The sequence below is a fragment of the Engystomops pustulosus genome, chromosome 1 (assembly GCF_040894005.1).
Source record: "Engystomops pustulosus chromosome 1, aEngPut4.maternal, whole genome shotgun sequence".
Classification (NCBI taxonomy): Eukaryota; Metazoa; Chordata; class Amphibia; order Anura; family Leptodactylidae; genus Engystomops; species Engystomops pustulosus.
The window spans coordinates 99,589,163-99,613,031 of NC_092411.1; the positions used below are offsets into that span (position 1 = coordinate 99,589,163).

General features: G+C 39.0%; 1 protein-coding gene and 1 long non-coding RNA gene across 2 annotated transcripts; one reads left to right on the forward strand and one right to left on the reverse strand.

Moving 5' to 3' along the window:
• The first annotated feature begins 4,146 nt into the window (after positions 1-4,146).
• Positions 4,147-5,709, forward strand: LOC140079550 (uncharacterized). Its single transcript, XR_011849906.1, has 3 exons — positions 4,147-4,208; positions 4,493-4,646; positions 4,953-5,709. It is a non-coding gene; the product is annotated as an uncharacterized lncRNA (long non-coding RNA).
• A 2,628-nt stretch (positions 5,710-8,337) lies between these two features.
• LOC140117575 (olfactory receptor 6C3-like) lies at positions 8,338-22,989 on the reverse strand. Its single transcript, XM_072134475.1, has 6 exons — positions 22,099-22,989; positions 17,130-17,138; positions 9,412-9,579; positions 9,181-9,337; positions 8,913-9,016; positions 8,338-8,598 (listed from the first exon to the last, which is right to left on the reverse strand). Exons 1-6 carry the CDS (start codon positions 22,987-22,989, stop codon positions 8,338-8,340), a joined length of 1,590 nt encoding a protein of 529 aa, XP_071990576.1.
• Between the last annotated feature and the right edge of the window lie 880 nt (positions 22,990-23,869).

A 23,869-nucleotide genomic window follows, 5' to 3' on the forward strand; every position in this document is an offset into this window, starting at 1 on the left:
AACTATTTGGAGTTGAACGGAGCCCGTACCAGAAGCAGCAGGTGCCAGCTGTATGTTACAGCTTCAACCCGTAGTACTACAGTATGGCGGTATATGGGGATTTTACATATCATCTATTACAATGAGAAAATCACACATTGTAAGATGGGCAGGAATGAAACAGGATCGGGCCTTGTGAAGACCACAGGCAGTCATGATGATGGATTGTTGCTCCCTGATGACGTCATGGGGATTGTTCGATTGTTGGTCCCTGATGACGTCAAGGGGAGCAATGATTGAAACAAAGATGGCAGCGCCCATGTGTTGCTGGCTTTTGAGTGGCCGAGGCAAGGCCCCCTGCGCTAGCACTGCACTTGAAAACACAGTGCTAGCGGTACATGTGACCACACCCTTAATATACTGGGCCTTTCTCAATTAATTATTAAATATACAGGGACCCACCTCAATTGATTATTGAATATGCTGCCCCCCATAATAAATTATTGAATATTCCACCCTGCCCCCATAATTAAAGGGGTATTGTTGTCTGGGAATTAGCATTCAGTTTGATTAATCTACCATATATTTACATTTCTTCAATTAGATGTTATTGAAAATAATTACAATGGGTCAAGATGGTTTCTCATAAAAATAGTCATATGGTCCCTTAGAAACAAGACTGTGTCCTTGGATACAGCCACCTCTGCTGGAGGGATTGCCCAAAGAAACAAACGGTTTTTGTATATGAAATTTCCAGTAGTTACTGCATGTCCCGCAGCTGTCCTGTGGCAATGATTGCTTAATCCAGGTGTCTATGCTGTACTGAAAAGTACATGTCTGGCCACCACTGCTAGAGTGTCGGGTGGTCATATCCGAGGAAGCTATCTGGTTTCTAAGGGACAACATGACTACATTTATGCATTTATGAGAAATTATAACACAGGAACATTTTTTTAATAATATCCACTTGAAGAAATGTTTACATGTGGCAAATGAATTATTGAATCTACTGCACCCAAAATTACTGAATATACTGCCCCCATAATACAAATTTGAATTGACTGCCCCCATAATAATTGAATATGCTGCCCACTCCACCAATTAATTATTGTATATATTCGTCCACTGGCCCCACCACCTTTTTACTGGTGTACAATAAAATAAAAAATCATGTATTTCCTTCTGTCTTCCACATCTTCTTGTTGTTTTTGATTATGTAATCATGAGGCCGTGCATCCTGGTTCAAAGAGCAATGTGCACTGGGTTTTTCTTCCTGCCACATTGCTCCAGTTGCAGTAATAGTGCTCGAGCAGCTGTTTGTGGTTGTATTGATTACTATAGTATTGCCGGCAGGAGCTTTATGTCCGGATGAAGGCCCCTTCATTACTTCTGGGTGTCGGCCGGGCCCCATCAATGGACAGAAGCCTGATCATTGGCGCTATTGGAGCATCAGGCCGGGGGTCCCTGCGAAATAATCTGGATCGCAAGACCAGGTGTTGGTGCTCCAAGTCCACCAATGACGATCCAATTTTCATCTTGGAGCTGATGTAGTTTAAGTGATTTAACCCTTCAATGGCTGTAGAGACCCAGTGAGTGCTTGCTGTTAACATTCATTTGTGGGTATAAACCTTGCAATCGCTGCCAGAAAAGCTGGCCGCCACCATCTTGGCATATTGAGACAGACCATTGCTCCCTGATGACGTCACAGGGAGTGACATTCTGTTTCAATGACTTGGGTCTTTGTAAGACCCGAGGCTATATGATTTCTGGACATTTGTTAGAATGTACCAGTTTATTATGGCAATATATGGGAGGATCAATCAAAAAAACTAAGGTTAAAGTACCCTAAGGGGTCTGAAAAATAATGTTGAAAAAAATTAAATTTTAAAATGTTAAAAGATTTTAAAAAGTTAAATAATAATAACCTAAACATTCTAATCACCCCCTTTTCCTTGAAACTGATAAAAATCTAAATGAACAGTAAAAATAATAAACATGTTAGGTATCGCTTCGTTCAAAAATGCCCAATCTGTCCGAACATAATAATAATAATTTCAGTGTTTAAACGGTAAAAAGCGCTCAAAGTCAAAAATACCACTTTTTTGCCATAATGCAAAATATAAAAGATTCAATAAAAGGTGATCAAAATGCTGTACAGATGGCAAAATGATACAGTTGAAAACATCATCTTAAGTCGCAAAAAAATTGCACCACACACAGCTATGTGCACTGAAGTAAAGTCATTAGCTCCAAAAGATGACAAAATAAAGATTTTTTTTTTGTAAATGTATAAAAACATTATATAATCTATACAAATATAGTATCCATGTAATCTTACCGACCCAAAGAATAAAGGAGACATGTTATTTGGGGTGCACATTGAAAACTGTCCAAGTCCAAGCCCACAAGAAAATGGTGCAAATGCGATTTTCCACCAATTCCTCATGCAAAATTTTTAAAAATAAAAATGTTATTTCAAAGTGATCAAAAGGTTGTACAGTTCACAAAATTTGGGAAATGGTCTAGCATAAAATTACACATTACATTTGTGTAGACAAAAGTATGTAAAAGTTATTGGCATCAGAATATGGCGAAGCAAAGAATCTTTTTTGTACAAAGGGTTTTTTAAAACGTAATAAAACCTATATCTCCATGATTGTACCGAACCAAAGATTGAAGTATGGGTGTGATTTGGGGCATACAGTGAAAGCCATGAAAACCGAGCATACAAAAATATGTCACAAATGTGTTTTTTCGTCTATTTTTCTTTTATAGATTGAATATAAAATGGCACCATTAGGTAGTACAATTATTCAAAAAACAAGCCTTGATACAGCTTACTACATGGAAAAGAGTTAGGGGAGTGAACATTGGGAGTGAAAATTGGAAACACAAAATCGGCGGTAAGTGGTTAAAGGTATGGTTTCATTTTTCAATGAAAGAGATTCTGTTTAAAACATATGTAAATTGATCTCAGTGATAGGCATCATAATCATAAATGTATGTTACAATTTTGCATACAACTATAGTGTTATCAGACAATACAAAGTACAGTCTAAAGGAACATTGACTATTTTATGTATTACTGCGATGATATATAATCTAGAAGATTTCGATTTTTTGAGTGAACAATTAAAAAGGTTCTATTACACTATAGTATTTCAAATAAATATCAGTTGTCAGGACATCAGCCCCAAGAGCTTTACTGTTTTTCAACTCATTAATGGCTTTCCAGCTACTGTAATTGAGACTCTATAAACATTACCTGATCTCCTGTGGAATAAGGGATTTGAGTATTTCCCAATTAATGTTCCACCTGGGCATCATATGACATTAGGGATCTGAGGAATACAGTTAAAAGCTAAGAGACTGATACAGGTTCCTCCAGAGAATTAACTATAATCTCATTTGCTTCATGTAGTAATAATATTCCTTTACTTTCCCTTTCTTCATTTTTTTCTAACTATTTGGGTCAAAAATGTCCCAGGATTTTCATATATAGATTTAAACCTTTAAAAAGATCTCTCTACAAAAGCATCTATAATCCAGTATCAAGCCCCAATAAAATTATTTTGTTTCTGAAAATAGTTTTGAATTAATATAAAACTTATACCTTTAAATTATACTTTACGGTAGCTTCAATGTCAATAAATGTTCTTTCCACTGTCTTATTTTCTCAGTCAACATAAAAAGAAGCAAATAAAACCCTTATGAATTATAGGAATTTTTTCTGGTATGCATGTTTCAATGCTTAAAAGGGTATTCCAGGAATCAGCATAATAATCATATACAAATGGGTCCTTAAAATATGAGCTAATATGTAATTAGTTGTTATTTAAAATTATGTTCCCTTTAGGAAAAAATGCTGCTGACATAGACTGTAATGAAGAATTAAATGCTACTGGCCTTTGAATCTGTCCGTTTATTTCCTCCGCATGGAGCAAACACAGAGAAGATGGCTACCGGTCACATGTCCACATCACATGTCCTGCACCTGCCTGGGCGGGTCATGTGATCACCACTAAGTTTGGCTATGTCAGTTGGTTGCAGCGCATCCACTACGCATCATCTCAGTGTAATGTGCAGTGATGGCAGTTACACATCATTACTATGGTAACAGAGCAGGACAGTCTGTTACATCATCCCTAGGAGCAGACCATAAGAGGTAGGAGGATTTACTGAGAACTAAAGGATCATGGGACCTGTAGTTCCCAGTGGCAGCAATCTTGGTGATAACTCTACTTTACAGCCTACTTTACAGACATTCAAATTGCCGGGATACCCCTTTAAGAGCTTATCATGATTTTAATACAATTCATCTTAGCCAGTTCATTGCTTTAAAATTACTGCTTCCTTTTTACATTTTTCTGACCAGGAGTGACAATCCAATATGTGTTTGTTGCTGTAAACTAAGATGTTAGATTTAAATTAAAATGCATTTTGAATTCCAAATTTGACCTAACTTTTAAAGGGATTATGAAATTCACTTTTTTCTTGCTTTATTTCCACTTAGAAACTTAGAAAACAAGGAAAGTCAGTGAATCATCCTCCTACAAGCTGTTGGATCATCATTGTTGGACACATCATTTAAGGTTTTAGCATCTCTAATGGTAATGAATAAAGATCAGAAGTACTGGTTCAATAAGGGAAATGGGAGTCAGAGCAGGGTAAGTACAAGTGGATTTTCTTTCTCTTTGCCCTGGCCTTCAAGGAATTCTGACTTTCTTTAATGAAGGGTTCCTTGATGCAGTTACATTTTCATCACGGGTCTTTTCTGCACCTTTTCCCAGTGTGGTGATATTACCAAGGAACTGCATATATCTCTTATTTTATGTTGAGAATTAAACCAAAAGATTTGGACTTTTTTTATTTTAAAGTATAGAAATTACAAATGTACAAATGAAGTTTAAACAACAAAATTCATTACAACAAAATTAATTAAAAGAATAATTTACTTTAATCATGCGTTTTAGGCTAGTCACAACCATCTGATTTCTCAAGCTATAGATGAATGGATGTAGGAATGGAGTTAATATACTGTTGAAGACTGCCACAGTCTTCCCATTTCCTGAAGTTGTAGTTCCTGCAGGACGAACATAAATAAAAATGCAACTTCCATATGTAATCAACACAGCAATGAAATGTGAAGAACAAGTAGAGAAAGTCTTTCTTTTGCCAGTAGATGATGACAAACGCAAGATTGAGGAGATTATGAAACAGTAAGAGCATACTGTTGGAACAAGTGAACTTAAAATAGAAAAGCAAGCACAACAAAAAAACATTATCTCAATGAGATGAGTATCAGAGCAGGATAAATGTAAGACTTCAGAACCATCACAGAAGAAGTGATTAATAACATTATTTCCACTACACCAATGTAAGCGAGACATGAGAAGAATGGCTGGTATGGACTCTAAGAATCCGAAAATCCATATGCAAAAGATTATTTTCCAGCAGACCTTCTTGGTCATAATTGTGCAGTATCGTAAAGGATAACAGATTGCTATGTACCTGTCAATTGACAAAACTCCTAAAATGTAGAATTCTGTGCCACCGGCAGAGACATAGAAATATAATTGCAGAAGGCAGCCATCTAGACTGATAGTTTTGTCCAAACTTACTAAAATAGATAAGAGCTTGGGAACTGTAGAGGAAATAGCAAGGATATCCAGGGTGGCCAAGCATCTTAAGAAGAAGTACATTGGTGTTTGAAGATTCTGATCTATACTTGTGGCTGTGATGATTAAAATGTTTCCCATAAGGGTTAGACAATAGATAAGTATCAGAGTAATAATGACACATTCTCTTGTGGGAGAATCAAATGTAAAGCCAGCAATAAAAAAACTGGTGACATTGTAAGAAATCATGATAACATTATAAAGACTTTCCAAAATTCACTTTTCTCGGTATTCAAAGTGTGAGAATAAAAACTGATTACATGAGTCAGCAATTTGGTAACAACTGAAATAGAACAGAGTGCACAAAAATGCAAAGGATGGCAATAAGTAATGAAAAATAATGCACATTGTCAACAGTCACATGAAACCTATCATTTACACAAAGTAGATCATGACACTGAGTTGTAGAGAGACTGGTTTTATTAATACTTTCAATATTTCCACTCATGGGAGAAGAAAAAGCAGATCTTGTGTCCCAGGAGATCTTATTAAAAAAATTTAAAAACCCTAGGGAAAATTCAGTTCAGATGCTGTGCTTCAGGAGGATTCATTATTTACAAAAACTTCTACTCATATTTAACACATAATTTTAGTTACAAGTTATTAGTTATAAGTATTAAAGAAATATTCCTATTCAGGTAGATCCAGTGGTGGCTTCCTCCTAACATCCTATTATTGGCTCACCTAATGTAAGCTTTACCTTACTAATATCCACATTTCCAGCAGAGAGTACTGGAACATGAAGTAGTCTTTCCAGGCTGTTGGAGCAAAGGTCACTCCACCCCCAGTAACCTCTGCTGTTCCACCTCCTTGTACATCCCCGGCAGGATCCTGACACACCTAAATGCACCTTTTTATATTTTAAAAGGAAGGAGACATGTATGACAAATATAAGAAGATTCCAACAGTCACGATGCCTGGATATATGAGTAAGTCAGCCTGGTTTATCCATGCTTTTGATGGCAGATTTCCTATTATCAAGTTAAATAGTGGTGGTAAAATTAAAATTGTCCATCTCCCACCAATGTTTTGATATACAGGCGGTCTCCTACTTAAGGACACCTGACTCACAGATGACCTCTAGATAACGATGGACCCCTCTGCCCACTGTGACCTCTGGTGAAGCTCTCTGAATGCTTTACTATAGACCCAGACTGCAATTATAAGCTGTAAGGTGTCTGTAATGAAGCTTTATAGATAATGCTTGTTCCCATTACAGCATAAAATTTTAAAACTCCAATTGTCACATGGCAAAAAAAATTTGTCTGGATCTACAATGATTAAATATACAGTTTCGACTTACATACTATTCCTACTATTAATGCATTTGGGGGAGGGCTCTTTATGGGATTACTGGTTATGCCACTAATTTTTTTTAAATATTATATTATTATTACTTTTTTTTCAGGATTTATTATTTTCTATGTGTCTTTTGGAAGACACAGTTTGTAGATTTTTATTCATTTCATTTTGGAAACAGCTGTAACAGATGACAATGTCACATAATTCCACTAATTAGCCCCCATAAAATGCATTCTAGCATTTTATTTACTTCTCTATAATCTGCTTTATTTACTAATAATGGATGGTATTTCTCTTTTGTGTTCTGCACTGGAGATTATTAGAAAATTGGAAATAAACACACAATTTCCTAAATATCACAGTCATTGTCACAGATGTTTTGAGGGGAGCCCATGCAATATAAAGGATTCTAAAAGTCATAAACCAGCGGCATGAATGTTATATAAGGGGGGTTTGTAAATATACTTGTTTTAGTCAATAATACATTAAAACATCCATTCAAATTTAATATGATAAAATTAATTTTGTCATATTAAATTTAAAGAAGACCTGTCACCAAAATTTAACCAACCTGACTAACAATGCCTGCTGTCAAAGGGTTACAAGTACTTCCCATACCACCTAAATTAAGCTGCCAGTGAGGCCCTGTACCTTAATTACAGTTGTTTTACTGATATGCAAATCTATGACTCATGTTTTCTGGCTCTGACTCTTCTTTCTCCTGTGCTACCAGTAAACCATGCCTCCTTATTTTGACTGACAGCTCTGCCTTGTGTTAGATTCATGTCATATGACCAGAGTGACATCTCAGGTCCTTAACCTGCTCACATTAGCAAACTGTACCCTTATTGTATTGTATGTATGTGATCACATCAAATCACATCAGCCTCTATAGAGGATGGAGAGGAGTAGAAGTCCATGAAGGTTGCTGTGTTTTCATGTTAGCAAAAGCGTACATGGGGTACATTTTGCAAAGGAGTCATAAGGCAAGGGGAGGAGTAGATGGGAGGGGCCGGCCAAGTGAGGCACAGCCCCTTTGATGCCAGATAATATAAAATAAAACTGATTTATGGAGATGTGAAGGAAACAATTTTTAGCCAAAAGCAGGGTGTCAGTTAGTTATAGAAACCTGCCACTAGCTGTATATATTCAAATGTGGTGAGAGGTTCCCTTTAAATAAATTTATAATTGAATAAAACAAAATATCTTTACAAACCACTTTTATTAGTGCCTACAATTTTACCTGTGTGAAGATAGTTTCTCATATATGTAGTCACATGGTCCCTTTGAAATAAGACTATGTCCTTGGATACAAACACCTCTGGTGATGTGATTGCAGAAGGAAACAAAAGGCTTTTGTATGTGAAATGTCCGAGAGTTACTGTATGTCCTGCAGCCGTCCTGTGAAAATGAGGGCAACAGATCGTTGCACCCCAGGGTGCTCAGCCACACGAGAGGAATGTCCCCAAGGCAGTATCCTCTTCCGCAGAATAGGTCGGATGCAAGTCTTGCCAGGAGGAAGTTGCCGAAGGTCCACTGGAGAAGCAAGAACCAGTCGTTCTGGAGGAACAATGTGTCTAGGAACTGGTTCTTCCCCAACTACATCCAAGGCATGACAGAGGGCATCGGCCTTAATATTCTGCAGGACAAAAGTGTATATTAAAGTTGAAGGGGGAGAAGAAAAGGGGACAACGAGCCTGTCTTGAATTAAAACGCTGAGCGGTCTGGAGATAAAGGAGATTCTTGTGGTCTCTTTAGATACAGATTGGATGACGAGCTCTCTCCAGCAGATAATGCCATTCTTCCAAAGATAGCTTTATGGCCAGGAGCTCCTGATCACCTATGAAATAATTTCCTCTCTGCGGCAGAGAAGGTCTTGGAGTAGAAGCCGCAAGTGAGGGTTCAACCTTTGGGCCCTTTCTGGGTTAGACTGGGTTAGACTCCAGCACCAACCGACGAGGCATCAACCTCTAGCAGGAATGGTCTCTCTGTATCAGGTCGGATGAGAACGACAGCAGAGGCAAAGGCAGACTTCAGCTTGGACAATGCTTCTTCAGCTGCAAGAGGCCAGAGTTTTGGATTAGCGTTTTTCTTAGTGAGCACCACGATGGGGTGCCACGATAAAGGAGAAATGCGGTATAAATAAGAAAGTGCTCCGGGCTGGCACAATAGAGGCAGAGGTTCTCATATCTTCATCTGGAATGCTCTTGGGAAGACAGACAAGCTCTATCCACTTGCATGGGTTCTTCTGCAGCAGACACGGAAGACGGGTGAGGTGGTCTTTGGAAGACTGGAGCCAAGAAGGGCAGACGTCGAGTCCTGACTTGTGGTTGTTCCAGATGTTGCTCCTCAGAGCGATCAGTAAACCGGATGTTGATCTGAGAGGCCAGAGAGATGAGATCACTCAGAGTAGATGACAGGACCAGTGCAGACAGGGTGTCTTTGATCTGACAGACAGACCTTTTTTAAACGTAACAAGCAAGGCCACCTCATTCCAATCCAGCTCGGAGGCTAAAGTATGGAACTGGACCGCGTAGTCTCCAATAGATGTGTCTCTTTGACTCAGGTTCAGCAGTGCGGTCTCAGCAGAAGACACCCGGGCAGGCTCATCAAAGACAGACTGGAATTCAGTGTGGAGTGCAGTGAGAGAGGACCCATGACCTGTCCCAGAGGGGAGTAGCCCATGCCAGAGCTTTCCTAGAAAGAAGACTGTTCATGAAAGCCACCTTAGCCCGTTCTGTGGTGAACTGTGAAGGCATCAGTTCAATATGTAGGGAGCTCCTGCATAATTTGGCCTCACCGCCGTATTTGGAGGGCAGGGAAAGACGTAGCCTGGGCTCCGCAGTAGACTATGCAGCCGTAGTAATGGGTGGTACTGGAGGTACTGGACGCTGGTGCTGATTAGCCAATAATTGGTGCAGGGTGGCAGTGATATGTGTAAGTTGCTGTCCATGTACGACAATTTGTTAAGGCTGCTGGACCACGATCGTGGTAAGATCAGCCAGTTCAGAAAGCGGAATCTTGGCCGGGCCACTACCAGGGCCACTACCCCTGGAACCTGACATTAAGATGGCTGGATCTTAATGTCAGGTTGCAGGGGTAGTGGCCCCAGGACCATTGCGGAAGATGACATAAGCCAACACCTGGGACCAGAATCTATGTGGCACCTGGTATGCATGAGAGCAAAACGGGTTGGACTTGTTGCGGCATGGTATCACCAGTGGCAACCAAGGCGAGGTACACAGACGTTAGGCAGAAGCGTAGCCGGGGGACAGGCAGAAGGCCAAGACAGGCAGCACAGGAGCGGAGTCTGAAACATAGCGGTAGGCCAGGACAGGCAGCACCAGATCGAAATGAGGAACAGAATAAAGGTCATAAGGGAAATCAGGATAAACGCAAAAAGGCAAGGAATACAGCTTTTCTTCGGCATAGAGCAGTCATCTGCGACCGGGATATGGGTCGCAGGGACACCCGTGACAAACAGTATTATGACTGGCAGTGCCGCCACTAGGAATTTTTGGGCCCCTTACTGGAAGATGTTTGTGGGCCCTCCCCACCAGTGTCCATTCCCACATTGATACATAACATTATAAACAATTTTTTTTGACCAAAACATTTTTGAGCCATGACAAGCTAGAAAGGACCCTAGCATGTGCCCACTCAGTATATAGATAGCCCCTGCACGTGCCCACTCAGTGTATAGATGTCCCCTGCACATGCCCAATCAGTATATAGATAGCCCCTGCATGTGCCCACTCAGTATATAGACTACCCCAGCATGTGTCCCCTCAGTATATAGATAGCCCCTGCACAAGCCCCCTCAGTATATAGATAGCCCCACCGGTCCATAATCAGCCCCCCAGTTCACAGCAGATGCCCCTCTTTAATAAAATGTCCCCCCTAGATGCCCCCTTTAATGAAATGTCCTGCCAGATGCCCCCCTTTAATGAAATGTCCACCCAGATGCCCCTCTTTAATTAAATGATCTGCCAGATGCCCCCTTTAATAACATTTCCTGCCATATGCCCCCTTTAATGAAATGTCCACCCCAGATGCCCCCTTTAATAAAAGGTTCTGCCAGACGCCCCTTTTATACTGACCTTTTGGTTTATTCTCCCTGGTCCATCTTCTCCTTGCGGCTCAGTCTTCAGCTCTTCCGGCCCGGGCGCATCAGTATGACGCTGCGTTGTCGCGGCAGCAGGGCATCACAGTTCAAATGCCACATGGTGCATAAAATATGATGTCACGCGGGACGTCAGGGTCGGAAGAAGAAGCCGGAAGGTGAGTACAGATTTTTTTTCTCATACAGGGCCTGAGACTAGGGGATTTAATGGATACTGTGAGCCCCTTGGGCCGCATTTTGATAGGAAAACAGAAGGGTCCTTGAGAACTGTCCCACTATGCCCCATGATGGTGGCCCTGATAATTGGTACTTAAAAGTAATACTGTAAAATACAAATAGTTCTAAACCTGGTATTATAATGTAAAAAATGTATGATAAAAATTGTTCTGTCTTGTACTGTAAAATAAAGTTGTATGATGCAAACAGTACACAGGCTAGTACTGTAGCTAGTATTTTATTCTGCAAAAACTACTAAGGCTGGTACTGTAACATAACACTGCATTATACAAATTCTACTAAGACTGGTACTGTAAGATAGTACTGTATGATGCAAATACTATTAAGGCTGGTACTGGATGATGCATATACTGCTAAGACTGTACTGTCTACTGTATGGTAGCACTACATGAAGAAAATGCTACTTGGACTGGCCCTGTACTATAGCAGACTATGAGTAGCAACATGCACTGACCTGAAAAGAGAAATTATTTCTATCTGTCTCTCACAGCCTTCTATTACTACCTCCCTATTTTCTTTAAAAGGACGCCCCGTACTCGTATGGTAGGAACAATCAAACCATCTAAGTACCCTAGAGGGTCTAAGAAATAGTGAAAAAAAGTAAAAAAAATTTTTAAAATTAATAAAATATAAAAATTTAAATCACCCCCCTTTCCCTAAAACTGATATAAAACTAAATAACAGTAAAAGTAAAAATCATTAGGTATTGCTGTGTCCCAAAATACCCAATCTATCAAAATATAAAAACAGTTATTGAAGGCGGCGAAGCACATAGCGGAAAATAGCGTCCAAATGTCTGAAACACAATTTACACCATTTTACATCACATAAAAAATGTAATAAAAAGTGATCAAAATGTTGCACAGTCCTCAAAATGGTAGCAATGAAAATGTCAGTTCATTTCACAATAAAGCTCTATAGACCAAAGTATGAAAAAGTTATTAACGTCAGAATTTGGAGACAATTTTTTTTTCTTTTTCGTACACATTTGTTTAATTTTTGAAAATGTATTAAAACGCAATATAACCTTGCATAAATTTAGTATCACTGTGATCTTACCGAACCAAAGAATAAAGCAGAGTGGTCATTTGGAGCACACTGTGAAAGCCGTAAAAACTGAGCCCGCAAGAATGTAACTCAAATTCCTTTTATTTTTACAAATTTTCCAGATTTGGAATTTTTTCCAACTTCCAAGTACATGGCATGGAATAATAAATAAAGTCGCAGAGAAGTAGAATTTGTTGTACACAAAGTAATCCCTCACACAGCTCTCTACAGGGAAAAATGAAAAAGTTATGGATTTTTGAAGGTGGAGAGCAAGAAATGAGTGAAAAAACCTTGCATCCTTAAGTGGTTATAGAGGTTTTGATTCAGTTAAGGGTGCCTTGGTTTGTCATCCTGACCCTAGCTCCTTAGAGCAGACTATGGCACTGGCTATCTGTGTTGCCTGCAGACAGAAGATAAAGATAGAAGAAATGTCAGGATTGTGAATTCATGCCTCTCTGCGGGGCAGTGCATAATTAGCAACCCTAAGCGCTGGACATCGCTTCCCCATGCTTCATGCTTCGAATTATAATTCTATTTTCTAGGTGATCCTGCCGTGTCAAGCTTAGCTTGTAAGTACGTAGTAGTGTAAGATGGAATATTTAGATGTTTCTTAGTTTTTTTTAAATGGTTGATTTCCTTCAAGGTTCAGCCCAATATTTTGGTAGTCTGATAAGCATTGCTTTATATGGTTCTAACCTTTGAACACTTTAACTTATGAAATTGATTTTGAAATTGTTTTTCTCACTTGTTGTGCTTCACATTAGTGGTAAATTTTGGCTGATACATTTTCCATTTACTTATGTAATACTTATACTTTTCTAAATTATCTAATTTGCAGACAAATAAGTGTTACCACCCAAATTAGTTACTAAATACTATTTTCCATTTATCTGATTTATGTTTTCATACATTTTCAAATGTCTGGCTATATTATTTTTATGTCATGCGGCTTACAAATCGAACATCAGGGAGGCTAAATTTACAGATTTGGGCTTTACCCTACTTGTATGGCCCACCAGCACTGCCAGGTCCCCTTTGGAGCTCAAAACGGCGATTTTTGGGAACTTTGCTGCTCCGGCCTAATTGCTGCCTGTAGGCCCCAAAAGCCGGGGCCTCAAGTTTCAGCTGGCTCTTGGCTCCTTCTCTCTACCTCCGGTAGCCCTTAAAATCCACCCTACTGTAACCCCAGCCACTAGGCCCAAACAACCTTAGAATCAAGGGGTTACCCGAAAGTGTCCCTCAAGACACTCTACAAGATACAGGATGAAGATATGGATGAAGATATGGCCCCCTTAGTGTGTTTTGAAAGAGGTCAGAGGTCCTCAATTCAACCAACAGAGACGCCATATTACGCAAAGCAGTATGCAGAGCATGCTACATCTTTCCCCGATGTACGGCGCGGAACGGTGCCACACATGCCACAAATTTGCGGGCACATATACATCCCCACATACAGGCGTGTGATGAGCACTAACCTCGCAACAAGCCAACACCCTGACCAAACCATTCACATTAGGGGAACTAGAAAAAGCTCTTAAAGACTCCCCTTCGGGGAAAAGCCCTGTGCCTAATGGCTTCTCGGCTGCTTACTACAAAATCTTCAAAGATCTGCTTCTGCCCCACATTCTAGACACCTGTAACTCCCTATCAAACTCTATACAATTCCCCACACAGTCGATACAAGCTCACATCACCATTCTTCCCAAGGAAGGTAAAAACCCCACACCATGCAGGAGCTACTGACCCACCTCTCAATGTAGATGTTAAGATCTTTGCCGTATCACTAGCCAATAGGATTAAACTACTTCTTCCATTATTGACCCTGAGCAAGTAGGTTTTGTGAATGGAAGAGAGGGAAAGGACAATACCTTATGTGTTCTCAATATGATCCAGTTTGCCCAGTCAATAAATATTCCACTCACATTTTTATCTACAGATGCTGAGAAGGCCTTTGACCATGCAACTAACATTAAAAAAGTTTGTGCCCCCCGCCCCAAGCAATCTAAAATATCATGGTGCTCTACACTGCCCCTTCCGCAGAATTAAGGATAAACAGAACTCTCTCACCTTCCGTCATTTCAAATGGGACTCATTAGGGCTGCCCAATCTCACCCCTCCTATTTGATCTTATAATGGAAACCCAAATTAGGCAACTCCCGCAAATATCGGGCCTTAAAGTTAGAAATAAGGTACACGTGACAGCTGTTTTTGGTGGACGACCTATTAATTATAGCCACCAATCCACAAGAATCTTTCAAAACCCTTTCGGATCTCTTTCAACAATTTCATTTTTTATCCAACTTCAAAATAAACACCGCAAAATCTATGGCCCTCAATATTTCCTGTCCCAAGAAGCAGATCAGGGAAGCAAATGCCAACTCCTCCTTTCCATGGGCTAAGACCCATGTAACATATCTGCGGATAAACATATCAAAAGATCACAATGAGTGGTTTGCTCTTAACTATAACCCATTACTAAACACCATACCTGATACCCTTAAGAACTGGAAAATCCCCTTCATCTCATGAATGTTGTCAATCTCTACAAAATTACATATCTGATGCAATTCCTCCCCATCAGATTACCCAACCATTTCTTTGACTTTGGCTTACTCAATCATGACACGCCCATGACAGAAAGGAGGTCTAGGATTAACTGACCTTAAACAATTTTGCAAAGCCATCAAATTAACAAGGCTATAGGACTTGTATAAAAATTACAACTCTAAAATATATGTCCACATAGAGATCTGCCTAAGATTTCCTCCTCTAACTCAAATCCCAATACGCAAAGACCACGCAGCGAATTACGGCTTTCCCCCACACAAGCGGTAGCTGGCATTTGGATTACATCCACAAAAATTCCGGAGATTAGGAAGGTACCCTCCCCCATCACAAAGAAAGGAGATCTCCTAGACATAGATGATGCCCTTTCTACACATTGGCTCCTACCCCATTTGCCTATGGGTGACAAAACAGTTTGTGACATTTTACTAGATGGTTCCTTCTCACTCTTCGCTGACTTCCATAAACAATTCCCCAGGTCCAAATTTCATCTGGTACTCGCAAATCAAAACTACTTTAAAAAGTTGCTTAAAATAAGCCCTTTCGACAAAAACTTAACCTGGATAGAAGAATTTCTGTCCACCACCTTACCACTCCACAAACTCACATCATCCACAATTTACAAAAAACTAATAGACCTGGACAGCAATACCAATCCACAATACATTGTTGCATGGGAAAAGGAGCTTCAGGTTCTTCTCGAACTGCATCTCAAAATGCATCACCATGCAAGAAACAAACTTCAAACTCACATCAATATGGTACAAAATACCCTGCATCCTTCAAAAGTTCAACTGTAACATCCCAGACACTTGCTGGAGATGTGACTCTGACATTGGATCATACTCTCATATCTGGTGGGATTGAGAAAAACTAAAACCTTTCTGGTCCACGTGGACACTATAATCCACAGAATCTGTCCAAATGCCCCCCACATCATTCCTAAACTCCTCTTCCTCAATATCAGCCCGCATACACACCCCAAGAACCATCCTTGAATGCTTTTCTATTTTCGCCTACTAATGACCAAATCCCTTATCCGGCTCCTATAAAACAATGGATTAAATAAATCGCCCAACTAGCTAGACTGGAAGAACTAAGTGCCTATGACCGTAGAAAACATGGCAATTACGAAAAACTTTGGGATCCGTGGTTTTCATTCTATGAATCTGATCACTGCAAAATTCATCTAAAAGAGAATTCAGGGGAAGACACCCAGTAAGGTTGAATAAATATAGGAAAATGCCTTCAGGGGAGGTCCCTCTTTTCTCATTTCTCCAAGCATACCCCACATACCCCCCTCTCCCCTTTCCTTTTCTATAGATTAGGTTAGCCCCACCCATCCTCCCTAGCCAGTACATTGCGCCTGGCACAGCCTGTAAAGGTCACCCCCAGGTCCCCTAACCCCCCCACCCCCCACCCTCATTCCACACCTGTTCTCTACTGATATGTTGATTGATTTATGTATTTCTTTACTAATGCTTTCTTTGCTTGAAGCCTTTTTACCTAGAAAATGGTATATGGCTTTGATGGTTTTCATATTATGTCTGTAACCCATCACTATTGTATGGATACCGTAATATAGTCTGTGATTTGCGTTGTAAAATTTTACAAACAAACAAATCGAACATCAGCTTTCCGTATTTTCAAGGAGATTTCATGATTTCCTTTTTTGGGGATCATTATTGTTTACATTATTGTATAAGATATACTATTAGAAATCTGTAAAGGCAGATTATAGAGGGGCTAGGGTAACCCCTTAGGCTCATTAGCATTATTTTAAGAGTTGATTCTAGAAGGAAGGAGGCCATGGATAACAAATATAAGAAGATCACCACAGTCAAAGTGCATGGATCTGTGAGTAACCTTCCCTAGTTTATCATGCTGGATTTTAATGATAGATTTCCTTTAATAAAGGCTGACTGTGTCAATTCACAATTCTGTCTACAATGAAAGTGCACCAAAAATAAAAGGGACAACTGTGTCCACATTGTCCCTAGAAGTGCAGATTTTGCCAGATAGTTGAAAACTGTGCACCACAATAGAATTATCTAGCACAACTTCAGTGGAGTGAGGCAAAATCTAAAAAGGGAGTTTGCACCACTTTTTATAAATCTGGGCCTCTTTTACAATTGTACATACTACAATACAGTAGTATTACAGTACATGGAGCATTCAATCAAAAAATTTAAACTCACTTGAGAAAACTATGAAAGGGAAAAAAAACAGAAAAAAGATGTGCAAAAATATACAATCTAAATATCCCTTCTTCAAGCATAACTGTAAAGTCATAATGATTACACCAAATTCTCATATGTGATTCCCTCTTTAAAAACAGAACAATGCCCATATTGTGCTGCTTGCCCTTTTCTTTCTAAAGTTATGCCACTTTCTGCTCTGAAAGTGATAAAAATCTTTCTCACCAGGGTTGAAGTGGACGCAGCCTAACGTCTTCCTGTACCTGCCCTGAAGTTGAGTCCAATTCAATTTGTCTACACATCCCATGATGCCTGGTGTTCTTTCTCAAAGTAATTTAGCATTAAATCAATCCTACAAGTAAATCCACAGCACAGTGTACTTAAAGAATGTGTATAGTGACTAGCCTGGCAGCTTTCATCACATGTAGGAGTATGGAACATGTAATAAGTGGCAGAAATCATAAGTAACACCATTTCATGAAGTGTATAGCCTGTGCTGTGTGAGCACTAACGTTTAATAGCTTCTCCGCACGAAGCTTATAGTGCCGAATACAAGGTGGGAGAAGGGGTGCAGCATGAGGTGAAGAGAAAGTTCTGTAGAATCACAGACTGGGATGGAGGGACTGATAGAGAACAGGGGAGATCTTTTACCTCACTATTCTGTATAGGAGACATCAGTATCCACAGTCCTGTCAACACTGAGCTCTGCTACATACTCAAAGAGACATGTCACATGATATTTTCCTCTGTGAACAAGGAATAGCAGCCCATCCCCTCCTTTCAGACCATAGATTTGTTTTAGATTTGTTCAGAAGATAATCTTCAGATCTTGTCAGCACAGGCAGGGGAAAGAGCTACTTCAGAAGTGAGATAAAGTGAGGGGTATAACAAGGAAATTGTTGGATATAGGTAACAAAGATAGTAGTTCAAGTTGTTCTATATCCCAAGAACTATTGACTTGTGGGGAAAAAGTTTTACAGTTGTTCTTAGAATTTTTTTTACAATTTTTCCAATATTTTTTGCATACTACAGCGTGCAAAGCTATGTCTATTTTTTTGTAGGATGAGATGATGTTTTCATTGCCAACATGTTGCATAGTGTACAACCTTTTGAGTTGCAAAATGGCAAAAAGTTACATTTGGGTGCAATTTTCTGTTCCATTTTTGTATTTTGATAGATTTAGATTTTTGGGACACTGGGATACCTCACATGTTTATGATTTATTTAGGTTATTTTTATATCAGTTCTAAATTTCTTTTTCCTCTTTCTATTCTATTTTTTAGATCCCCCAAGGGTACTTTAACCCTTGAGGGTCTGATCACTTCTACCATATATTCCATTAATGCAGTACTGCAGTACATAGCAGTTTTGCTAGTGTTGCTAGTCTTGCATAAACTCTCAGCTGTCTCAGCGGTGTAAATGGTGAGTTTTTGCTGCAGCAAACACCAACCATTTATGTTGAGGGCTCTGTAATACCACCTCTTATGAAAATCCAGATAATGTCAGCCATACCTTACACGTTTGCGAATAAGAACACTGAAGTTGGCATCTATCAACAACTAGTACCCATGTCATATAATTCTGAAAGAGAAAACATGGAGAGAAATTGCCATGCCTGGAAAGTTAAAAATAAACTTTTAACGGATATGCTTTAAAATTATTTATATAAAAACATTCAGAGCGGGCAACAAATATATGCAAATGACTAGCCGACAAGTTAAAAAAATATCAGAAGGGGTCTAAAAGCTATAACCAGAATCAAACAAATGATGCAGTAAAGTGCTTTTTCCTGTTAACAGCACAGCCCCATTTGGGGAAGCCACAAGTTTAAATGGGCAGGGGACTGCACGTGGTGGCCGCCTTTCTTCTCTTCTACAGTTTGTTCTTAATTCCACATGGAAAGGTTGGGGATTCAATACCTGTTTACATGGCATGATAGTTCATGGCATCCTCTGTTGCTCTGGTGCTGAGGGGTGCCTGTCAGTAGGAGTAATGTAAGGCTGTTGGGTCTTGGTCCTAGCTGGTGGTGTGGTACAGTTGCCGAGAGCACCATGTGATGCCTCCCTCACTATTCAGCATCCAAAAAATATATCCCTTTATTCTTTGGGTCATCACAATTACAATTTCTATAAGCTTGTTATGTTTGTATACCTTTAAAACATTTTTACTTTATATGTTCTAAACACATGTCCCCGTCCAAGCGCTGTATTGGGCTGTATCACATTTTTTTTTACAGCCCCCGAACCCACCTCTACATTATTTAAGAAAGTTTTAAGAATTTATCATTAGATCGGCTCCTTACGACAGTTTTATGTCTGTCTTTGGAGTTCCGCTACACGTCAGAATTTTTAAAGTGATTTTTGTCCTTGATAATTCTGCTGGCTGTGTTTTATGTCATGGGGGTTTGGTGACGGTTGCATAAAAAGTCACAAAAAACATCAAAAGTTACAAAATCATGAATTCAGTCCTATTATGAAAACTAGTCTATGCAAAAAAACTATTTGCCTCATGCAGGGTCTTTGTCAAAGTGACTTTGTACTGTCCTACGTTCATTTAGTGCAATGGAAAGTTGCAAACAGCATTTGTAACAAAATTACAAAAAAAATATGCTAAATTACCCACATTATGTCCTAATGTTGTTAAGTTGTATAGAGGAGGCTCAGGAGCAGATCCCCTTCTCACTTCCTAAAGCCCACCTCTAGAGTTTTATAAAAAGTCAAACAACCCCTTTAACCTACAAAAAATGTATTTAATAATTTGTTTCTTCAGTTTGGTGTATGTGGCCTGGGCATGTTTTATGAGAGGCGCTACCTACTGCGCTAACGAGGCAGCTACATGTTTTATAACTATGACCATTTACGTTTAATAGCCCCCATAACAAAAAAATACTATAAAGTTAGAATTTAAAAAAAAATAACAACTTAAGATTGATTTAATAATATAATTATACACACTTCTCTGTTTTTTTTATTACGTTCATCTGAGATTATCACAATCATACTTTTGTCTAAAGTCTTTGTCCTGAAACTGTGGCTCTGCAATCACAAAATGCTCCCAGGTGTCCTAGTATTGTCTGGACCCATAGACTCCTATGTGAAATAGTGCCACAAGGAATGTTATGACATCATTTTAAGGGCAGTAGTATGTTGTGGACCTTGTGTATAAGCTTCTTCTAGCATTTCACTGGTACCACAAATCACTCCTTCTTTTTAATGGATTTACAAGCTATGGAATCTAATTACTAATTAGGACCTATGAAAGTAGAAACTATTTACAACCAGATACCATTTACTGAAATTATTACTTACCCACAAATCCTGTAGCCCAAGTCCACTCATTTTATGGAGCAATTCTTTGCGAGATACAAATCTTGTTTTGTTATAGAACCTTGAAGAATGAGGAATTCTACTTCAAAATTGGGCTTTTGGAAGTATCTTAGAGAGTGAATAGTGATAGTAAATTATGTTTGTTTTATCAGAAAATTAACTAATTGAAAAAAATTGATAGAGATTTATTACATTCTCTTCTCTATTTTTGCACTTCCTTTTGTATGTTTCTTGGGTGCAAATCTAAAAGAGGTGCGGCCGCACATCGGCAGGACGGGTGTTGCACGGGCTCGGATACCTACTCCGATAGTGTGAAGAATAAAGCCTAAGCACACCTTTAACGCAAACAGAATTTTTATTTAAAAACGGATAATTCCACTTTTTTGCAATATTTGTGTAACAATTCGACCTAGTGGTCTTTATCAAATGCAGGGAGCAGTGGATAACAGGGATATATAGGGGCATATTTATCAAGCTGTCTGAAAGTCAAAATATTTCTAGTTGCCCTTAGCAACCAATCACAGCTCAGCTTTCATTTTACCAGTGCTCATGAATATTTTAAAGGGGAGCTGTGATTGGTTGCCATGGGCAAATAGAAATATTCTGACTTTCAGACAGCTTGATAAATCTGCCCCATAGAGTAGGGAAAGTTGCTGTGGGTAATGTACTGTTGTACAAATGAATGGCGCCATTAGATTTTATGACAGTACATTATATATCCCTGTTATCCACTACTCCCTGCACTTGACAAAAACCACTGGGTCGAAAAATTATGCACATATTGCAAAAAAGTGGAATTACCTCTTTTAAAAATTCTATTTTTATTAAAGGAAATTTACCATTTGTTTTCATGCATTACAAACCAAAATACCTTGAGAATGCTGTAGCTGCTCTGATACAGAAACATATCTTGTTTAATCTCTGAATTGAATGGTTTTGCTGAAAAAACTATTATAAAATTATGATAATGTGGCTGCCTCATCTTGCACTAATGATTCACTGCACCAGAGAATAATGCAATCACTGTGTTGTCCCTAACAGGTAGAAGTAATCAAACGCTGACCCATCCCCCAGCTGCTGTGTATGAGTGATCCAGCTCAGGTTGATTAGTCCTGTCTAGACAGTTCAGAAAGCTCAGTGTAATGTGTTTATGAACGTCAGGCAGCATGCAACCCCAGCTTTCCCAAGGTCCTGAATTTTATAATAGTTTTTTGAGCAAAACCACTTGGATCAGGGATTAAACAAGACATGTCTCTGCATCAGTGTTGCTATAGCATTCTCAAGTTATGTTTGGTTTACAATGCATGAAATCAAATTCCCTTTAAAAGAGTGCATGGGCTTTATTCTGCACACTATTTCTTGGGTGCAAGACACTCTCCATGCAAAGTTTGCTGTGACCGAGTTTTCTTGTGTTGCACCTGATTTATCTTGGGAATCTATATGTTGATGATTTAAAAAGACGTGCAAATCTACAGATAAATGCCCCTCTTTGTGTCTTTTACATAAGCAACGAGAGAAAATTAATATAAATGTTAAAACAAAGTTTTATTCATAATGTAAGCCTGTGCAACAAAATATAAAAATTAAAGTTCAACTACAATTTAATTGTGTAATTTTATGATACGCCTTAAGCTGGTCACAACCTGTTGATTTCTTAAGCTATAGATGAATGGATGTAGGAAAGGAGTTATTATACTGTTGAAGACTGCCACAGGCTTCTCAACTCCTAAAGTCATAGTTCCTGCAGGACGAATGTAAATAAAAATACAACATCCATATGTAATTATTACAGCAATAAAGTGTGAAGAACAGGTAGAAAAAGTCTTCTTTCTGCCAGAAGATGATGCGATACGTAATATAGAGGAAATTATGAAAAAGTAAGAAAATATTGTTAGAACTAAAGTACTTAAAATTGGAAAGCAAGCAACATAAAAAACAATGGTTTCAATGACGTAAGTATCAGAACAGGATAAACGTAAGAGTGCAGAGGTGTCACAGAAGAAATGATCAATGATATTACTACTGCCCCAGTGTAAGCGAGACATAAGAAGGATGGCTGGGATAAATTCCAAAAATCCAAGTATCCAGATGCAAGGAACGATTTTCCAGCAGAGCTCACTGGTCATAATTGTGTTATATTGTAAAGGATGACAGATTGCTAAATATCTATCAATTGATAAGACACCCAAATTATAAAACACGGTGCCACCTCCAGAGAGATATAAGTGTAACTGTAGAAGGCAGCCACTCAGATTGATAGCTTTGTCAGTGCCTACTAGAACAGATAAGAGCTTGGGAACTGTAGTGGAGATGAAAAAGACGTCTAGAGTTGCCAGACTTCTTAAGAAGAAGTACATTGGTGCCTGCAGATGCTGATCTATGCTTGTGGTTATGATGGTCAGTAGGTTTCCGATGACAGACAGAATATATATTATAATTAAAGCTGTACATACAAGTGTTTTTAGTACTGGAGAAAGAGTAAAGCCAGCAAGAATAAAATGAGTGTGATTGCCTGTAACATGAGACGGGAACATGTTCAATTTGAATGAACAGCACAAAGCACCAGATCAAAGGTGGCATAATACAAATGATTCTCCTCGCTGAGAAAATGATTTACATGACCCATGCCGCAGGAAGAAGCCATAGACACAGAGGAGAGCCTGGAGGACACACAATGTATTATTCATCTTTGTTTGCCCCTGTGAGAGATAAAAGTTGAGACTTTCTACTCCAGGGGGCTGATGAGTAAACTTCTAAAACTCTACTGCATAAAAACTGTACATAAAATCAATAAGAGTAGGAAATTAAGATATAAATAATTTTCGAACTTCACTTAGCAAAAACATACAACTAACTTTTCTTTTCTGTCCCATTTTCATGAGCTGCATTCAAAGATCTAAAACTTCCATGTACACAGTAACAGTGTCAGTGCTTTCAGACAGTAAGTCGAGACTCCTTGCATAAAATATCTGTATGATTCAAGGACTCCTGTCCACTGTACTGAGCTTGATGTATCCCTTTCCACGGAACATGAACTTGTCTGCAGACTTCCTTAGTGAGCACTTCTCTGTTCTGGAGATAATGAGGGGCATTTATTCATTTTGGCGTAGGGTGATCCTGGAACCATGCTATATTTTTCAGTGGTATATAAGTTTGTGGCGCAAGGGATTAATGAATTGGTGCATGGACTAAAAGGTATAGAACTCCCTAGACCATCTTTTAGCTGCTCTCTTTTTGTGCCACAGATTGCGTCAACTTTTTCAACTTCTTTTTATTACATTTTGAACAGAGGGAAACAGGTTACACAATACCGGTAAACTCAATCTGGAAATTGCATCAAGGTGAGCACGCAAGCTCGATTGTAGTACATTACACGAGTTAAGCAATGTGCACAAACACAATACACAACTGCAC